At 42.6% G+C, this 13,039-nt stretch overlaps 2 protein-coding genes across 2 annotated transcripts; one reads left to right on the forward strand and one right to left on the reverse strand.

The window, feature by feature from the left end:
- Positions 1-384: 384 nt before the first annotated feature.
- LOC108895634 (acyl-Coenzyme A binding domain containing 3) lies at positions 385-8,383 on the reverse strand. Its single transcript, XM_018694526.2, is given in 11 exon segments — positions 385-3,012; positions 3,014-3,033; positions 4,051-4,225; positions 4,227-4,339; positions 4,800-4,962; positions 4,965-5,048; positions 5,287-5,461; positions 5,554-5,712; positions 5,925-6,065; positions 6,424-6,565; positions 8,065-8,383. Coding segments are annotated over 11 exon segments (1,635 nt in total). The 5' UTR covers positions 8,333-8,383; the 3' UTR covers positions 385-2,817.
- A 3,031-nt stretch (positions 8,384-11,414) lies between these two features.
- mixl1 (Mix paired-like homeobox) lies at positions 11,415-12,974 on the forward strand. The gene is made up of 4 exons (XM_051072074.1): positions 11,415-11,490; positions 11,611-11,858; positions 12,036-12,162; positions 12,354-12,974. Exons 1-4 carry the CDS (start codon positions 11,415-11,417, stop codon positions 12,929-12,931), a joined length of 1,029 nt encoding a protein of 342 aa, XP_050928031.1. The 3' UTR covers positions 12,932-12,974.
- The last annotated feature ends 65 nt before the right edge of the window (positions 12,975-13,039 follow it).

The following is a 13,039-nucleotide window of genomic DNA, read 5'->3' on the forward strand; positions in this document are numbered from 1 at the left end:
ATTGCCTCCATTTTCTGTTTGAAAGTCATTTTCTGGAACTGAAAAGAAGTTTTCTGCTTAGTAACTGTACAAAGACATGTTCAGAGCAGTAAAAAACACAGGTGTAATCAATAACAATAATTAAGGCAGCATTTCTGGCCTATTGGGACACTTATAAGGAACCAGGTTAATGCTGGTTTCTTTAGACCCACCTGAGCCTTTTCTGCTGTGACAGGGTAAAATGTCTCCTGTGGAAAAGGTCTACTGAGAGCAACCTCAGCAATTCTCTATCTGTTTCAAGGCAGCAAATCGATGAAAGATTCATGGAAACAAAGCTTTAAGACACAAGGCTTTAAAACTCAATCACCAGACGTTAAAATAATAAAAACAAAGGTGAGCAAACTGTCCAGTTCTAGAGATGAACATAAGTTTAATCAAGATTAAATATATGCCCAAAAAGATCTTGCAACTCATAAGAGATCCAAACAAGTCAAAACAATACAAAAAAGATGAGCCTCTCTGTCTGTCTTACGGTTTCGTACTTCCTACAAATTTTGGACTTTCATTCGGGGTAAAATGTATACATATATCTCATTCACCATATTTTACAGTGCATTGATTCTCACAACCATAGCCTTCTTCCACGTCTAAAAACCCATACATAAACTCATTTTTAGAATTATTTACATACAAGGCTTGAACAAGTCAACTCAAACAATTTGGTGAGCGATAAGTAACTTAAAGAAAAACAAAACATCACATGTCAGAAGATAATGGGAACTTGCTTGAACTTTACAGCCTGGTTGAGCCATAGGTAGTGACATTTAGTTACACAAAATCACTGAATGGATAAGGAGGCGTGAACAGCCTCAAATTAAATAAAATGACAAAGAGACACTCAGCATGGACGTTGCAGGAGTACTCAACTTGCAAGATATTCCACCTCTGTGTCTTTAAAAGCTTGGTTGCACACGGACGTAAAAATGTACAAATTCAGCTGAGTGATAAAGTGAAACCAAATGTCTCTGACTCCCATTGAAGACACACCCCCAATTCAACAACCATCATTCAGATTCAGACAGGATACAATTGATACAGCACTGCTCATAATGCACCTGGGTGGTACACAAAACATGCATATTCAATGTGAAACTGAACAGAATGAATCTAAATTATGGCAACAACATTTTTAAAAAAGGAGGAAAAAAAGCTGAATACATTTAGAGGTCACAACCAAGTTAGTAAGCAACCACGTCACCCAAGACACAATTATAAATCTTTATAATCTGTTTATTCACGATACGATGTTTGAGGTGCCAAGTTGAGTTGATTCATACCAGGAAGAAAAAAAAGAAGAAAAACAGAATACCAGCACTGTTATTTTGTGTTGTGGATCTTTGAGTGCTGCAGAGATGTAACAGTGTGTTATGACCTCCAAAACATGGAATTTATTATTGTTAGATGTGTCAGAGCTGAGTACAGCAACTCCCAACACACAGAACAATCAACACAAAACCTCCCAGCTAATATTAATATAACATCTGTCTTAATACTATGTCCTCCTTCTTCATTCTTGTGTGAAGAACTGATGGGCAAAAGGACGACTGATGATTTCATGTGTGTGGTGTGTAACCATACAAACAGGAACTGTCGAGAAGCAACTGCTCGAAGGTGAAAAAAAACTGAAACAGCATCACGCAGAAAAGCATATGTGTAGAAAGGGAGAACAAACATTTATTAAGTAATCTCTATTTAACCTCTTATTCTGTATCACACAGTGAGATGCTTGAGTTTGTAAAGCCAGAAAGCCCACAGCCATTAGTGCACGTTATTTTGTACACACTCACTTAACACCCATGACTTCATTTGGAGTTTACCCTAAATCATGCAATGACTTCTTGCCTGTCCTTCATAAAGTTTGCAGATAAACTTTAAACTAAAAAAAACTAATCTTGGTAAACTGTGTCATAAAGACCGTATCAAGAAATAAAGGTGAAAACAGACTGTGTCTGCATGGGAATAAGCCAAAAGAGCACTGCTTCCACTAAACATCCTCTCAGATCTTCATATATGCAATGGTAGCTATGGAAGAGAATAACAGGCTACTGTTTTACAACAAAAAGGATGATTAAGTTTGTGTACACTGGTGTTTTTAATGTGTGAGTGAGACTTGGCAAAGACCAGAAACTCTCTGTGGAACAAAGGCATAGTGTTATGAAGTACATTTTGCAATATAATTTGATTTTCAACATTGTCTGTGTTCTCGTGGGATACACAACCACTATTACCACCAAACAGGAAAATGTTTGGCTTGCAGAGCGCTGGAGTCGCCTGGTTTCCGTTCATGGTTATGAAAGCGTTGTTTTCGGGGGCGGGGGGGCAGAAGCAGCCACAAGGCCACGTTTGGACAGTGTTGGGCTGGGGCCAACAGAAGAGGAGCCCGGGATGGAAAATGGTAAAATACAATATGAGAGCAAAGTCCTACAGCTTGGTGTGTGAGCGCAGCGAGGACAGGTGGTGAATATACAACAGGGATACACACTCCTCTTCCAGGGGTTCGATGACAGGATCTAGAATGGGTGTATCTTGGGTGGGACACGCATACACATACAGTACATAGATATTAGTCGAATCTCCAGACTAGGGCTCCAGATGTGTCTCTTTGTCACCCTCTGGTGGTTTTGTCCAGAATATATCTGGTATCACGTTCTCCGTCACACACATGCACACGCACACATACAGGCTGCCATCGCACAAATCTCCACCTACACACACACACACACACACAAATATATGAACATACACACTCCTTGGCTCCCCCTGTGTCTGTATTCAGGCTTATCTGGTGTAGTACACTCTGTAGTAAACACTCTTGGAGCGCCAGAGTGAATAGGAGTTGTCAAACTTGAGCAGGTAGACTCCGCGGCCGGGGTACTGGTGGCTGCCGGCGTACACCTCCTCGTGACAGTCCCGCCGGTACACCGGCACAATCTCATCCACCTGGGGCTTCCCTGCCTCTTTCTTTGCCTTCTCCTTCCTCATTGGGAGGGTCACCTGTATGCACAAGAACAATGTATCAGGTCAGGGAAGAAAGCAGGGGCGAAATGTAACTCATATCAAATCACAGCAAGGATAAATTCTGTGGTAAATAATTTTTCTTTGCTCAGAAGTTGCATCCCATTGCATGTTCAAGACTGAGGCACAAATATAACACAATATAATATGGCCCAACCATGGGTATGGCATACACCACTGAAAACTTGTAGGGTATAATATTGCACAAACCTTTTGTACCACCAAACTAGTTAGGTTCATGACAAAATGTAATAAGACCCCTTATGCAAAACACACAGTGTGACAGCAGAGCAAAAATGAACACACAGCTGCTACACCAGCAGACATTCAGAGGTGACGTTTACAAGGACTGGCATTTCTGCTGAAGGCTAATGTGTACAGTTAATTTAACCAATAAAACCAAGCCAGATCTGTAGCACTATATTGCCTTGTATCTTATCAACATATTATCAGCATTCATTTCTATTCACACCACTGCTGTGGATTCCAACACCGAGCACAAACAGGACTTCCTCTGGCCCCGGGAGAACCAGGGGATGTTTAACTATGGCGTAGGCGGGTGAACAGGCGATAATAAAATATTCTCTATAAACCTGGTTAGTTATTCATCTCTCCGTAGGCAGATAAGTGAACCAGCAGGAATAAATGAATTCAACAAACATTCCCATTCAAAGCAACTGTTTGACTAAATAACCACTGTGCTTTGACATGTCATTAAATAGCAGAGTTATGTCGTACCCATAGCAAATAACTATGGATGACCTATCTATACCTTTCCGTACTGTAGTAAAACTAAAAGAACAGCTTACAAAGTTCCATTTTCCATTCTTGGAAAGTCTGTATTGCATATTTTTGTTTCACATAATCATAAACACATTGAAGGAGAGCCTACACCTACATACAACATCACAGTAGGTAAAATTCACTCTCCAAACTTATCACCAAACAATCAACTCTGCAGGCTTATTTCACCCATACTTCCCACCCACACCTCACCTTCATCATCCTCATCCTCGTCACTGGACTCTGACACGTGCACGCTGACTGAAGCAGAGGCGGCATCCGTCCACTCGAAGAAGACCCCGAAGCCGATGTCGTAGTAGTCTGTGGCAAACTCCCAGAACAGGTAGGAGCCCTCCTCGTGGGTGGGCACGCGTACCGTCACCACCTCAGCCGCGCCCCACCGTGATCACGCTGTCTGCGTCCTGCCGGATTTTCTCCTTGAAGTCCTTGATCTGTGGCCGTGTCCACATGGAGGGGGCAGCTATGACCGGTGGGGAGTCAGCTGTGATCAGGGGATAGGAGACTTTTTACCATCAACTTTCATACAAGCAATGTAAAAAAAAATATTTTGAGAAAGAGCAGCCAGCCACAGTGGATTCATCTGGCTCAGGATGTACTAAAACTGATTAAAGCTGAGGCCTTTTTCATTTCAGGTGTGTGTGCTTACACAGGATGTGTGGTCAGATGATACCTAAACCTGCTGACTATCATGTATCACTTGTTCTAGCTGTTCTCCTCCCTGCCTCCAGGTCACACCAACAAGGACACAAGCAGATAAGACTCAGGTTTCAAGTTTGCTATAAAGCTTTGTTTGTTTGATGGAAAGATCCCCCCCCCCCCTGCCCTGCAGCCAACAGCTGCACGACAAGGAAAAAATGTAGATTCTTTCTAGATAGAGTCAAGTCCACTAAGTATGTTTGTTGTTTTTTTCTGTCAGTAAAACACAGCTAAAGCCCACCAACCTAATAACGGTCCATTCTCGGAGACCTCCTCTGCTGGTTCAGGCTCTGGCTCCCGGTCCATGCTCTCTGAGTACGAGTCTGACTGCCCTCCGTTGACCGTAGGGGCTTCCTCGCCGGCAGGTGGTGAAGCTGCACACAACGGTCCCGCTGCTGTGGCGGGGATGGGCTTCGACCGCTGTTGAAGTTGCTAGATTCCAACGTCCCCTGCACCACTGAATCAGCCTGCTGCTGCTGCTTCTGTAAGGCCGCCTGGGACCGATAGGAAGACAACAATGAGTCGAGACATTGAAAACCAAACTAGGGAGATATGCCGGAAATGTTATGCTGTTGGAATGAAGCACTGACATTGCGCCATTAAGGCCAAGATTATTATGCTAATCAGTTTGTGCCCTCATTACCATTCACCTTACTCATCTTTTTGTCTAAGTTTTTTTTTTTTTTTTTGAAAGTCTGTGTGAAAGTCTGTGTGTCAGTAAATACATTCTACCTGTTGCTGGGCCAGCTGGACCTGGTAGAGCTGCTGCATGTACTGCTGGTAGTGCTGCTCCTGGAGCTGACGGATGAGGCCCAGCTGTTGCTCGGGGCTGTTGGGGTATTGCTGGGCAGCATACTGTTGGAACTGCACTGCTGTCTGGGCATTCAGTGCTGCCATTATCTGTTGTCTGGGGAAAATAACAGGGCAGGTGAAAACACAGGAAATGGGAGTTGAGACAATGGTGGATAGTGGAAAAGTGTCATTTTTTAACAAACATACTTCTGCTGCTCAATCCGTAGCCTCTCCTCCTCTGCCTGTCTCCTTTCCTCTTCCTCTCTCCTCAGCCTTTCCTCTTCCTCAAGCCTCCGTCTCTCTTCCTCCTGCCTTTGCCGCTCCCTCTCCTCCTCTTCCCTCCTCTGACGCTCCTCTTCCTCTTTCCTGAGGAAGAGCAAAGACATGGAGGATGTTAGAAATGATGCATATGGTCAAATTCATTACACACCACATGTCACGTAAATAAAACGTCCAATATTTCCCCTGACGCCTCCCAGATTCTTTCTGGCTGCATATAGGACAAACTGAACCTGAGTCTGTATTTAGACACTGCAAGAGGGAGCTCCCTCATGGGAACTGCAGCTGAAACACTTTACCTTTTCCTCTCCTGCTCCTCCCTTTCTATCTTGTGTGAGGTGACATAAGGAGCAAAAAGGTTACAGCACTTGTTAAGCATCTTGACAAACTCCACCATGGCTTCCTCCTTCTCCATGTTACCCAGGGAGGCCCACTCTTTCCTGCACAGAGAGTGAGATGGAGGTGAGGATAGACAATATAGGCAGCTAGAAGTAAAATTGGACTCAGCAGTTAAGAATGTACTAATTTATTTTTAGATTAAAAGTTGTTTTACAATAACAAAACAAGGGAGGTTAATATCTGTAGCATTTGTAACAACAAGAACATAACAAAATCAATAAAAACTAACTTTTTAAATAAAAAAAAACATTCTTTTAATTAAACTGTAAACACATAATTTATTAAATGGGCTGTATCAACAGTTTAGTGAACGGAAAGGCATGTGTTTGCTGGAATGTCTGCTATCGCTCAAAGGTCACACGCACAGACACGCACAGTACAGATGTCTGCTAGGGTTACCTGCGGTCGTTGCCTAGGACATCAAAGAAGCCAACCTCGGGTGAGGCATCTGGATTATAAGGGCCCAGTAACACCTGTTTGTGCAGAGCCACCAGTCGGAGCTTCTCCTCATAGGTCGGGTGGAAAGCTTTGCCATCTTTATCTGAGAGCAGCAATGTGGAAGTGATGAGTTTGCATTCATTTGTTTTATAGCATCCTACTGTGACAAGTGCTTGTTAATACTACAATACACCGTTGTGTCTTAGTGTAATGCAGTAGTAGCAACAGTAGTAGCATGAAAGGCTATCACATTCTTGTTTGAAGCTTGTAGAGTAGGGAACAGAACAACTGCACTGTTTATTGTGTTCTCCCTCTTTTACAAAAAAAGCATGGACACTCTGTAGCTTGGATTTGTGAAAGCAGTCAGATGTCAAGATCATGTTGCAATTTTTCTTAAAGCTAAGGTGAAGTAAAAAGATGTATGTATACAAGTTAAGCACTTAAACCTAACCCTAACTGACTAAAAATACAAAGCACAGATTACTATCACACAGTGTGGGAACCACGTCCAAACCTGTTTGCACAATGATCTCAAGTATACTGCTCTACACACAACTAGCATTCAAGATGTCACACAGGGCAGTCACAGAGGGCAGGATATACAGCATATTGATTTGACACGTGTCTGATACAGTTTGGATGCACAGAGCTGGCTTGACTAGCTTTGGTGAGATAGATGGAGCTTAAATGGGACTTTTCTCTTCAAACTTAAAATAGATCTGTTTCAAGCTGTTTTTGAGTGCAGAGTAGACAGTGATTAAGTGATGACACTGATGTCAATGATGTCTTGAGGTGATGCCATTTACTCTCACTGTCCAGTTTAAATGGCCTTCCAGTTTGAATGCATGCTGAACACAAAGACAAGTAATTAGCATGCACGTTTTCTTGTGTTTCCTGTTGGAGTAGTAGCAGCGGCATAGGAGTGGTATGGATACGAGGAGGTTCAGTTAGGCTGAAAAACAGGCTAGTGGTCATACAACCACAGTGAGCTCTGAAAGCGTGCCTCTAAGTAGCGCTGTGAACTGGTTTTAAAGACATCGGCCCGAGGACATGAATCAGTTTTATCCACGGAGGTTATTTCTCCAACACAGCAGGAACCGGTCGGGGTCTAATTCCTGAGAGAGAGAGATCTGTGTACACGCAATTGACCAGCAGGCTCTATTCCGGCCGTGTTTAAACCTCACAAACAAATTATAATGAGCCATCATTCAATTTGGATGGTTAGCGTCTTACATCAGATAGTTCATAGAGCAGTCGTATGACAACTTCTCTGCCGAAACCCAAATAAATGCTCACAGAACGGGGACAGCATCAGGCAAACAGCAAGCTGAAAATGTTCTCAGGCCACACATAGATACCAACGGACTACTCGGGTGTGCCGTGCTTGTTTTACCCTTTAACAGCCAGCTAACAGCTTGCTAGCCGCTCGTTAGCTATCTAGCTAATGTAACGCTGCGGCTGACAGCGGCAGCCCCAGCGGTGACAGCTAGCAGCTAACATTAGCAACCTGCTAACCTCAGTCGCCTCACACTTTAAAAGTCGGTTTCAAAGCGAGCCGTTTTTCTGCGTTACAGCAGCAGGACTATAACAAATGTAAAATACCTTTGAAAAATTTAAGCGCCATCCCGTACAGCTCTTGTAGAGGAAAGCCCCATTTCCTCTCTATCGCAGATCTGGCAGTCTCTCCATCTTCGCCCTCAGCGGCTCCCGGCGTATCGGTCTCGGGTTCCGCGGGTTTCGGGTCCGGCTCCTCGACCTGGCCCTGCTCGCCCTCCGGGTCGGGACTGAGGGTGAGGCCATCGATGGAAACTTCGAGCCGGCTGGAAGTAGCGCTGTCGAGGTCGCCGCTCTGAACCTCTGTCGCCATCATGTAGACTGTCAGCTGAAGCGGCCACGTACCTACTTCCGTTGAGACTTGGCGGAAGTTCCGGGAGATTTTTTTTTCTCGATGTAAATAATGACGACGCTCTAACCGCGACACATTAACTTTTATTTTTTTTACTGAAAATTTAATTCTATCCATATTTTGCTTTATGTTGAGAACAACATGATAGATACATGAATGTTATTTTGAATCAAACTGTTATTTTACTCGAGAAATAATTTTACATTTTTATGATAAAATGCTACGTCACAATTACATATAACAGTAGCTGTAATCATTTTAATGGTTGTCACGTAAAATACATACGCCTTAATTCTGTTACAGGAGAGGTGAGTTCATTTGTCTTGCAACCAGATGAAACATAAAGCACAAGCAGACATAAACACTAGCCACACAAAAATCCATAAAACATGTAACAGTTCAAAAGTTCAGTCTATTTTTAAGATTGTTTTAAGTGCTAGATTTGAAGGGAACTGGACTTCTTATAGGTTTCTTGAAAAGAAGATACTTATTTTCAGTCCAGTTGACTTCAACTGTAGTACTTACTACTATGACCTGGATGACCAAGAATCTACACAGACATATTCTTAAGATGTTTTTTTAAATGTATACTACAGTGATGATGATGATGATGATGATATAGGCAGGGTTATATTTTTTTGCCCTAAAGTTTATCTTGGCGACAATTTAGCCTCTGAGTGCAGTGGATGAGGATGGATGGATTTATGTTTATTTCTCCAGTAAATATGAATAATAACCTGCAAAATACTGGATTTTTAAGGCCAGTTCCAATATTTAAGAGTTAAAAAGATACAATGGCAATATATCGGCTGACAGTCATTTTTTAATAAACACAATAAATTAGGATCCATTAAATATAGTCATTAAAGAATTATGACTTAGATATTTGACAGCTGAAAAAAAAAACCTGTCAGTGCTTTCTGGTGGACAAAGTATGTATAATAACAACACATCACACTCAACCACTGCTTGTGATGATATGAGCACAGATCTCTATTAGGAAAAGATAAATGTACCATAGCTTCCTTAAAACATTGCTCAAATACACAAAGACTAACCTCATAACAAAGGCACATTAGACAGCTGACATTTTAACATATCCCTGCAAACTTGTGAGGATAATTTACCTGTCTGTCTGCAGGTTAAATGTATAGTGGTCAGGCCAAACTGAAGGTGAAATGGTGGTCGGTCTTTAAAGGTGTGAATATGCTTTTGTTTGTGCCTACTGGAAATGGCCAGTGGGAATCCCAAGTGTTTAGCTGTTTGATGTTAGATTGTCTTTTAACTCCAATATATCGGCACTGATTAACCCAAACCTGCCTTCTTTTAATCTAATTAAAACTGACTGCATACAAACAATAATGGCAAAACTTCATTACAATTTTCCTACACTTGCATTGATGAATTCATATTTGTCACTGGCCATGACTGGAGTGTTTTGTGGCCACAGATGAAGAGCATACCGTCTAGTTCATGATCTGCTGGTAGCTCTCAGAAAATCTGTCACTGACCGTTACAAAAGATCAGGAACTTCAACAGCCTGATTTTAGCATAGCAGTTTGGTCTGTGCACACAGGCAATACCCAATTAAGGCCTTCAGACAAAAGAAACTTGTGAACTGTGAATGCCTTTTACCAACAATCATATCCTACCTGAACAACACTGTATGTGTCAAAGTACAGAGGTCAGTAAGAGCTGTTGTGGACGTGAAATGACACTGTGGCTCCCATAGAGATCAACAAGTAAATAACCAGTACTATGCTACAGGTCTGACTAAATGCTGACTAAGACTCATTTAACCACAAATGCAATGATTTAATCCAGTGAGAGCTGTATCCAATAAATCAGATGAAATGGGATACAGTAAAGAGTCTGGTACTCATTTACATTTTCAGTTTATATTGCAGAAATCATGTCAACCCACACCCAAAGCAATTAAATATGAGGCACAAAATGTAGTGTGTTAACACCCAAGTGTAGACAAAAATCTCTCAAAAAAGAATCATGGATTATTATTTTAAAAGCCTGTGACCATAAAAGCTCATTCCAGCAAATCTTGTACCAAATATGTGGGAGCAAATTAGCCTGTCTGTGATGCTTTGTGATCTGACCTCTTGACTTGATCCCCCCCCTCTGAACTAAATGAAGGTGACCCATTCAATATCAAGTGACCACTCTGGAGTACTTTTGAACTGAGGTTTGTGTATTGCCACTAAACTGGGACAGGAAGCTTCATTTCCTAAATACTGTGGATCAGTGTTGTGCATATATTTATGTTCCTTGTAAATATTTGTTCACTATCACTGTTCTTTAGCACATGTACAAGAAACTCCTTGTATGTGCAACTTACTTGGCAATGAAGTCTGATTCTGATTCTGATTGAGGGGCAATCCTCAGGGGATTTATATTTTTCTAAAACATAATGTATAGTCTTTTACATAAAAACCTAAAGAAAGAAAAAAATACAAGCATGTAAGAATTTGTATTTAAGAACACAGGGACAAATAAACATACATATTTTGTTTTGTCAGAAAAACGTATTTATTTTGTGTCTTGTTTTGCGTCAAATTTGACAGGAGATGATCAAATGTATTGCAGAAAATTGTATAATTTCTGTTATCATGGAACAACACACAGCTGCCGTTGTGAGTCTCTAACCAGTTGAGGAAATGGCAGTTTCCGACTGCCCCGCTTTGAAGGCTACAGGTCCATTATTGCTTCATCCATTCCAAAGAGGATAAATGTTTTCTCTGCCGATGTGTATTGAGCATGCCGATTCCATTAAAACCCCTTTAAAGAGACCTGCGGCCGCACCACCGTCCCAGGTGTGATGCCTTCACACCTCCACCGGCCCGCAGACGTCTGAAGTCGCTGCGCGGCCGCTGCAGTGCCAGCCGGCACTGATGGCTTCCCCATTCACACATCCAGACCAGCATCACCTTTGATCGCGGAGAGGATTTAACCTGAGCGAGCGCACTCAGCATCTCAAACTCAGTCAGTCGCTGGAGATAAGACGAAGAGGATCATGTCTGCAGTTCATGGGAATATGCGCGTCGGGGATCTGAATCATTTCCAGATGTATCACGAAGGGCCTCTGCAGATGAACGGCATGGTGAACTCAGGTTGGTGGCTCAAATTCTCATTGCACCGCTTTTGTGGCACAGTGGGGGAAACAGATCCTGTGCGTAATGTACGCACAAACCCAGAAACAGTTCTCTTTGCATCCTTCTCACCTTAATAACTAAACACACCGTGCGTTTTCTTTTCAGATTATGGAGCTACAGATGTGACAAACTACTTCAATTCTGCAAACTCTGTACCGAGGGCGGATAAATGCGTGGCCATACTGACCCACAGGAGGAAGAGGACCAACTTTACCCAGCAGCAGATTGAGGTTCTGGAGAAAGTTTACTCGGATACTAAATATCCTGACATCTACTTGCGAGAGAGGCTGGAGGCTCTGACGGGGCTACCCGAGTCCAGAATTCAGGTAATGTCAGATCTAAATGCCTCCTAGAAGAAGGTTTGAGAACCAACACTGTGACTTACAATCATTGGATAATGCTTAACAGTTCGACCTTAAGCTGTGTCAGATTTGTGGAGTTGTAAAATGTGACAAAATTGGTTCAAATGCCCTAATTTTTTTTTCCCCTCCTAAACTATTTAGGTATGGTTTCAGAACAGAAGAGCCAAGTCTCGTCGCCAGGTTGGCTCATCAGTGTCCATGAAGGTCACCAATCCATCAGCAGCTGCGCCCTTCAGCCAGCTTCAGAGCAGGATGGGCCCCGAGAACGGTAATAATTAGTCATGCAGAGACTCTTATTTTGTGTCAGTGTGCCTGTTGAGTTGTAGTTTTTTTTTCCCACATTACCAACCCACAGTTACCTTAATGTATTCTATACATAGTTTGAATTAACCTAAGTTTACATAATGTTTCTTACATTTCAGAACCAGCTGCTTCATTCTCTTTTCTCTTGTCTTTTAGTTTATGACAACAGTCACAGCGCAGAGGCACACAGGATCGGAGGTTTTGGATTAGAGGACAGTTTCAGACCCACAATGCATCAAAACACTGAGGACCAACACCGTACCAGTCTACCCAGCAAACCCAGCAGCTATGATCACACATCTGTCTCCTGCATCTACGAGAAGGAAGGGACGAGAGTGAAGCCCGAGCAGATGCAGCGACACGAGCTGAGTGTCAATGTCCCGTGCTGCAACGTCCATCTGTATCCCAAGGAGAACGGGCGCCACTCCAAGATGGAAGCCAACGTAACGGGCAACCAGGGTCCAAAAGTTCTGGTGGAGTACGACAACTTCCCACCCAACAAAACCATCGGGCCGGAGATGAAAGTCGTGATCCCCCCCATCCCGACCCAGAATAACTTTAGCAGGTCGTCACCGAAGGATAATGGATGCCAAATCCAATATCCACGGGTGAGGGCCACGGGTGACGGGTTCAGTCACTTTTCGCCAATCCACGGCACCGAGGTACAGGACTTTACTGATTCAGACTCTGACTGGGAAAATGAGGCTATGGCTGGCTTTGGTGGCTTTATGTGATCCATCATCAGAGCTGATATAAAGAAAACTATGTATCATAAGAGGCCATATACAGGTGTTTGTTTGCATAAAAGGAAAATTTGTATTTATTTTAAAATGTTAATAAAA

The sequence above is a fragment of the Lates calcarifer genome, linkage group LG7_1 (genome assembly GCF_001640805.2).
Source record: "Lates calcarifer isolate ASB-BC8 linkage group LG7_1, TLL_Latcal_v3, whole genome shotgun sequence".
NCBI lineage: Eukaryota > Metazoa > Chordata > Actinopteri > Centropomidae > Lates > Lates calcarifer.

Bases quoted from the DNA above. Each gene is read 5' to 3' on its own strand.
- mixl1 (XM_051072074.1), top strand. From the start codon at position 11,415: ATGCGCGTCGGGGATCTGAATCATTTCCAGATGTATCACGAAGGGCCT. The intron at 11,491-11,610 runs GTTGGTGGCTCA...CACCTTAATAAC, and splicing joins GAACGGCATGGTGAACTCAG to TAAACACACCGTGCGTTTTC. The intron at 11,859-12,035 runs GTAATGTCAGAT...TAAACTATTTAG, and splicing joins TACCCGAGTCCAGAATTCAG to GTATGGTTTCAGAACAGAAG.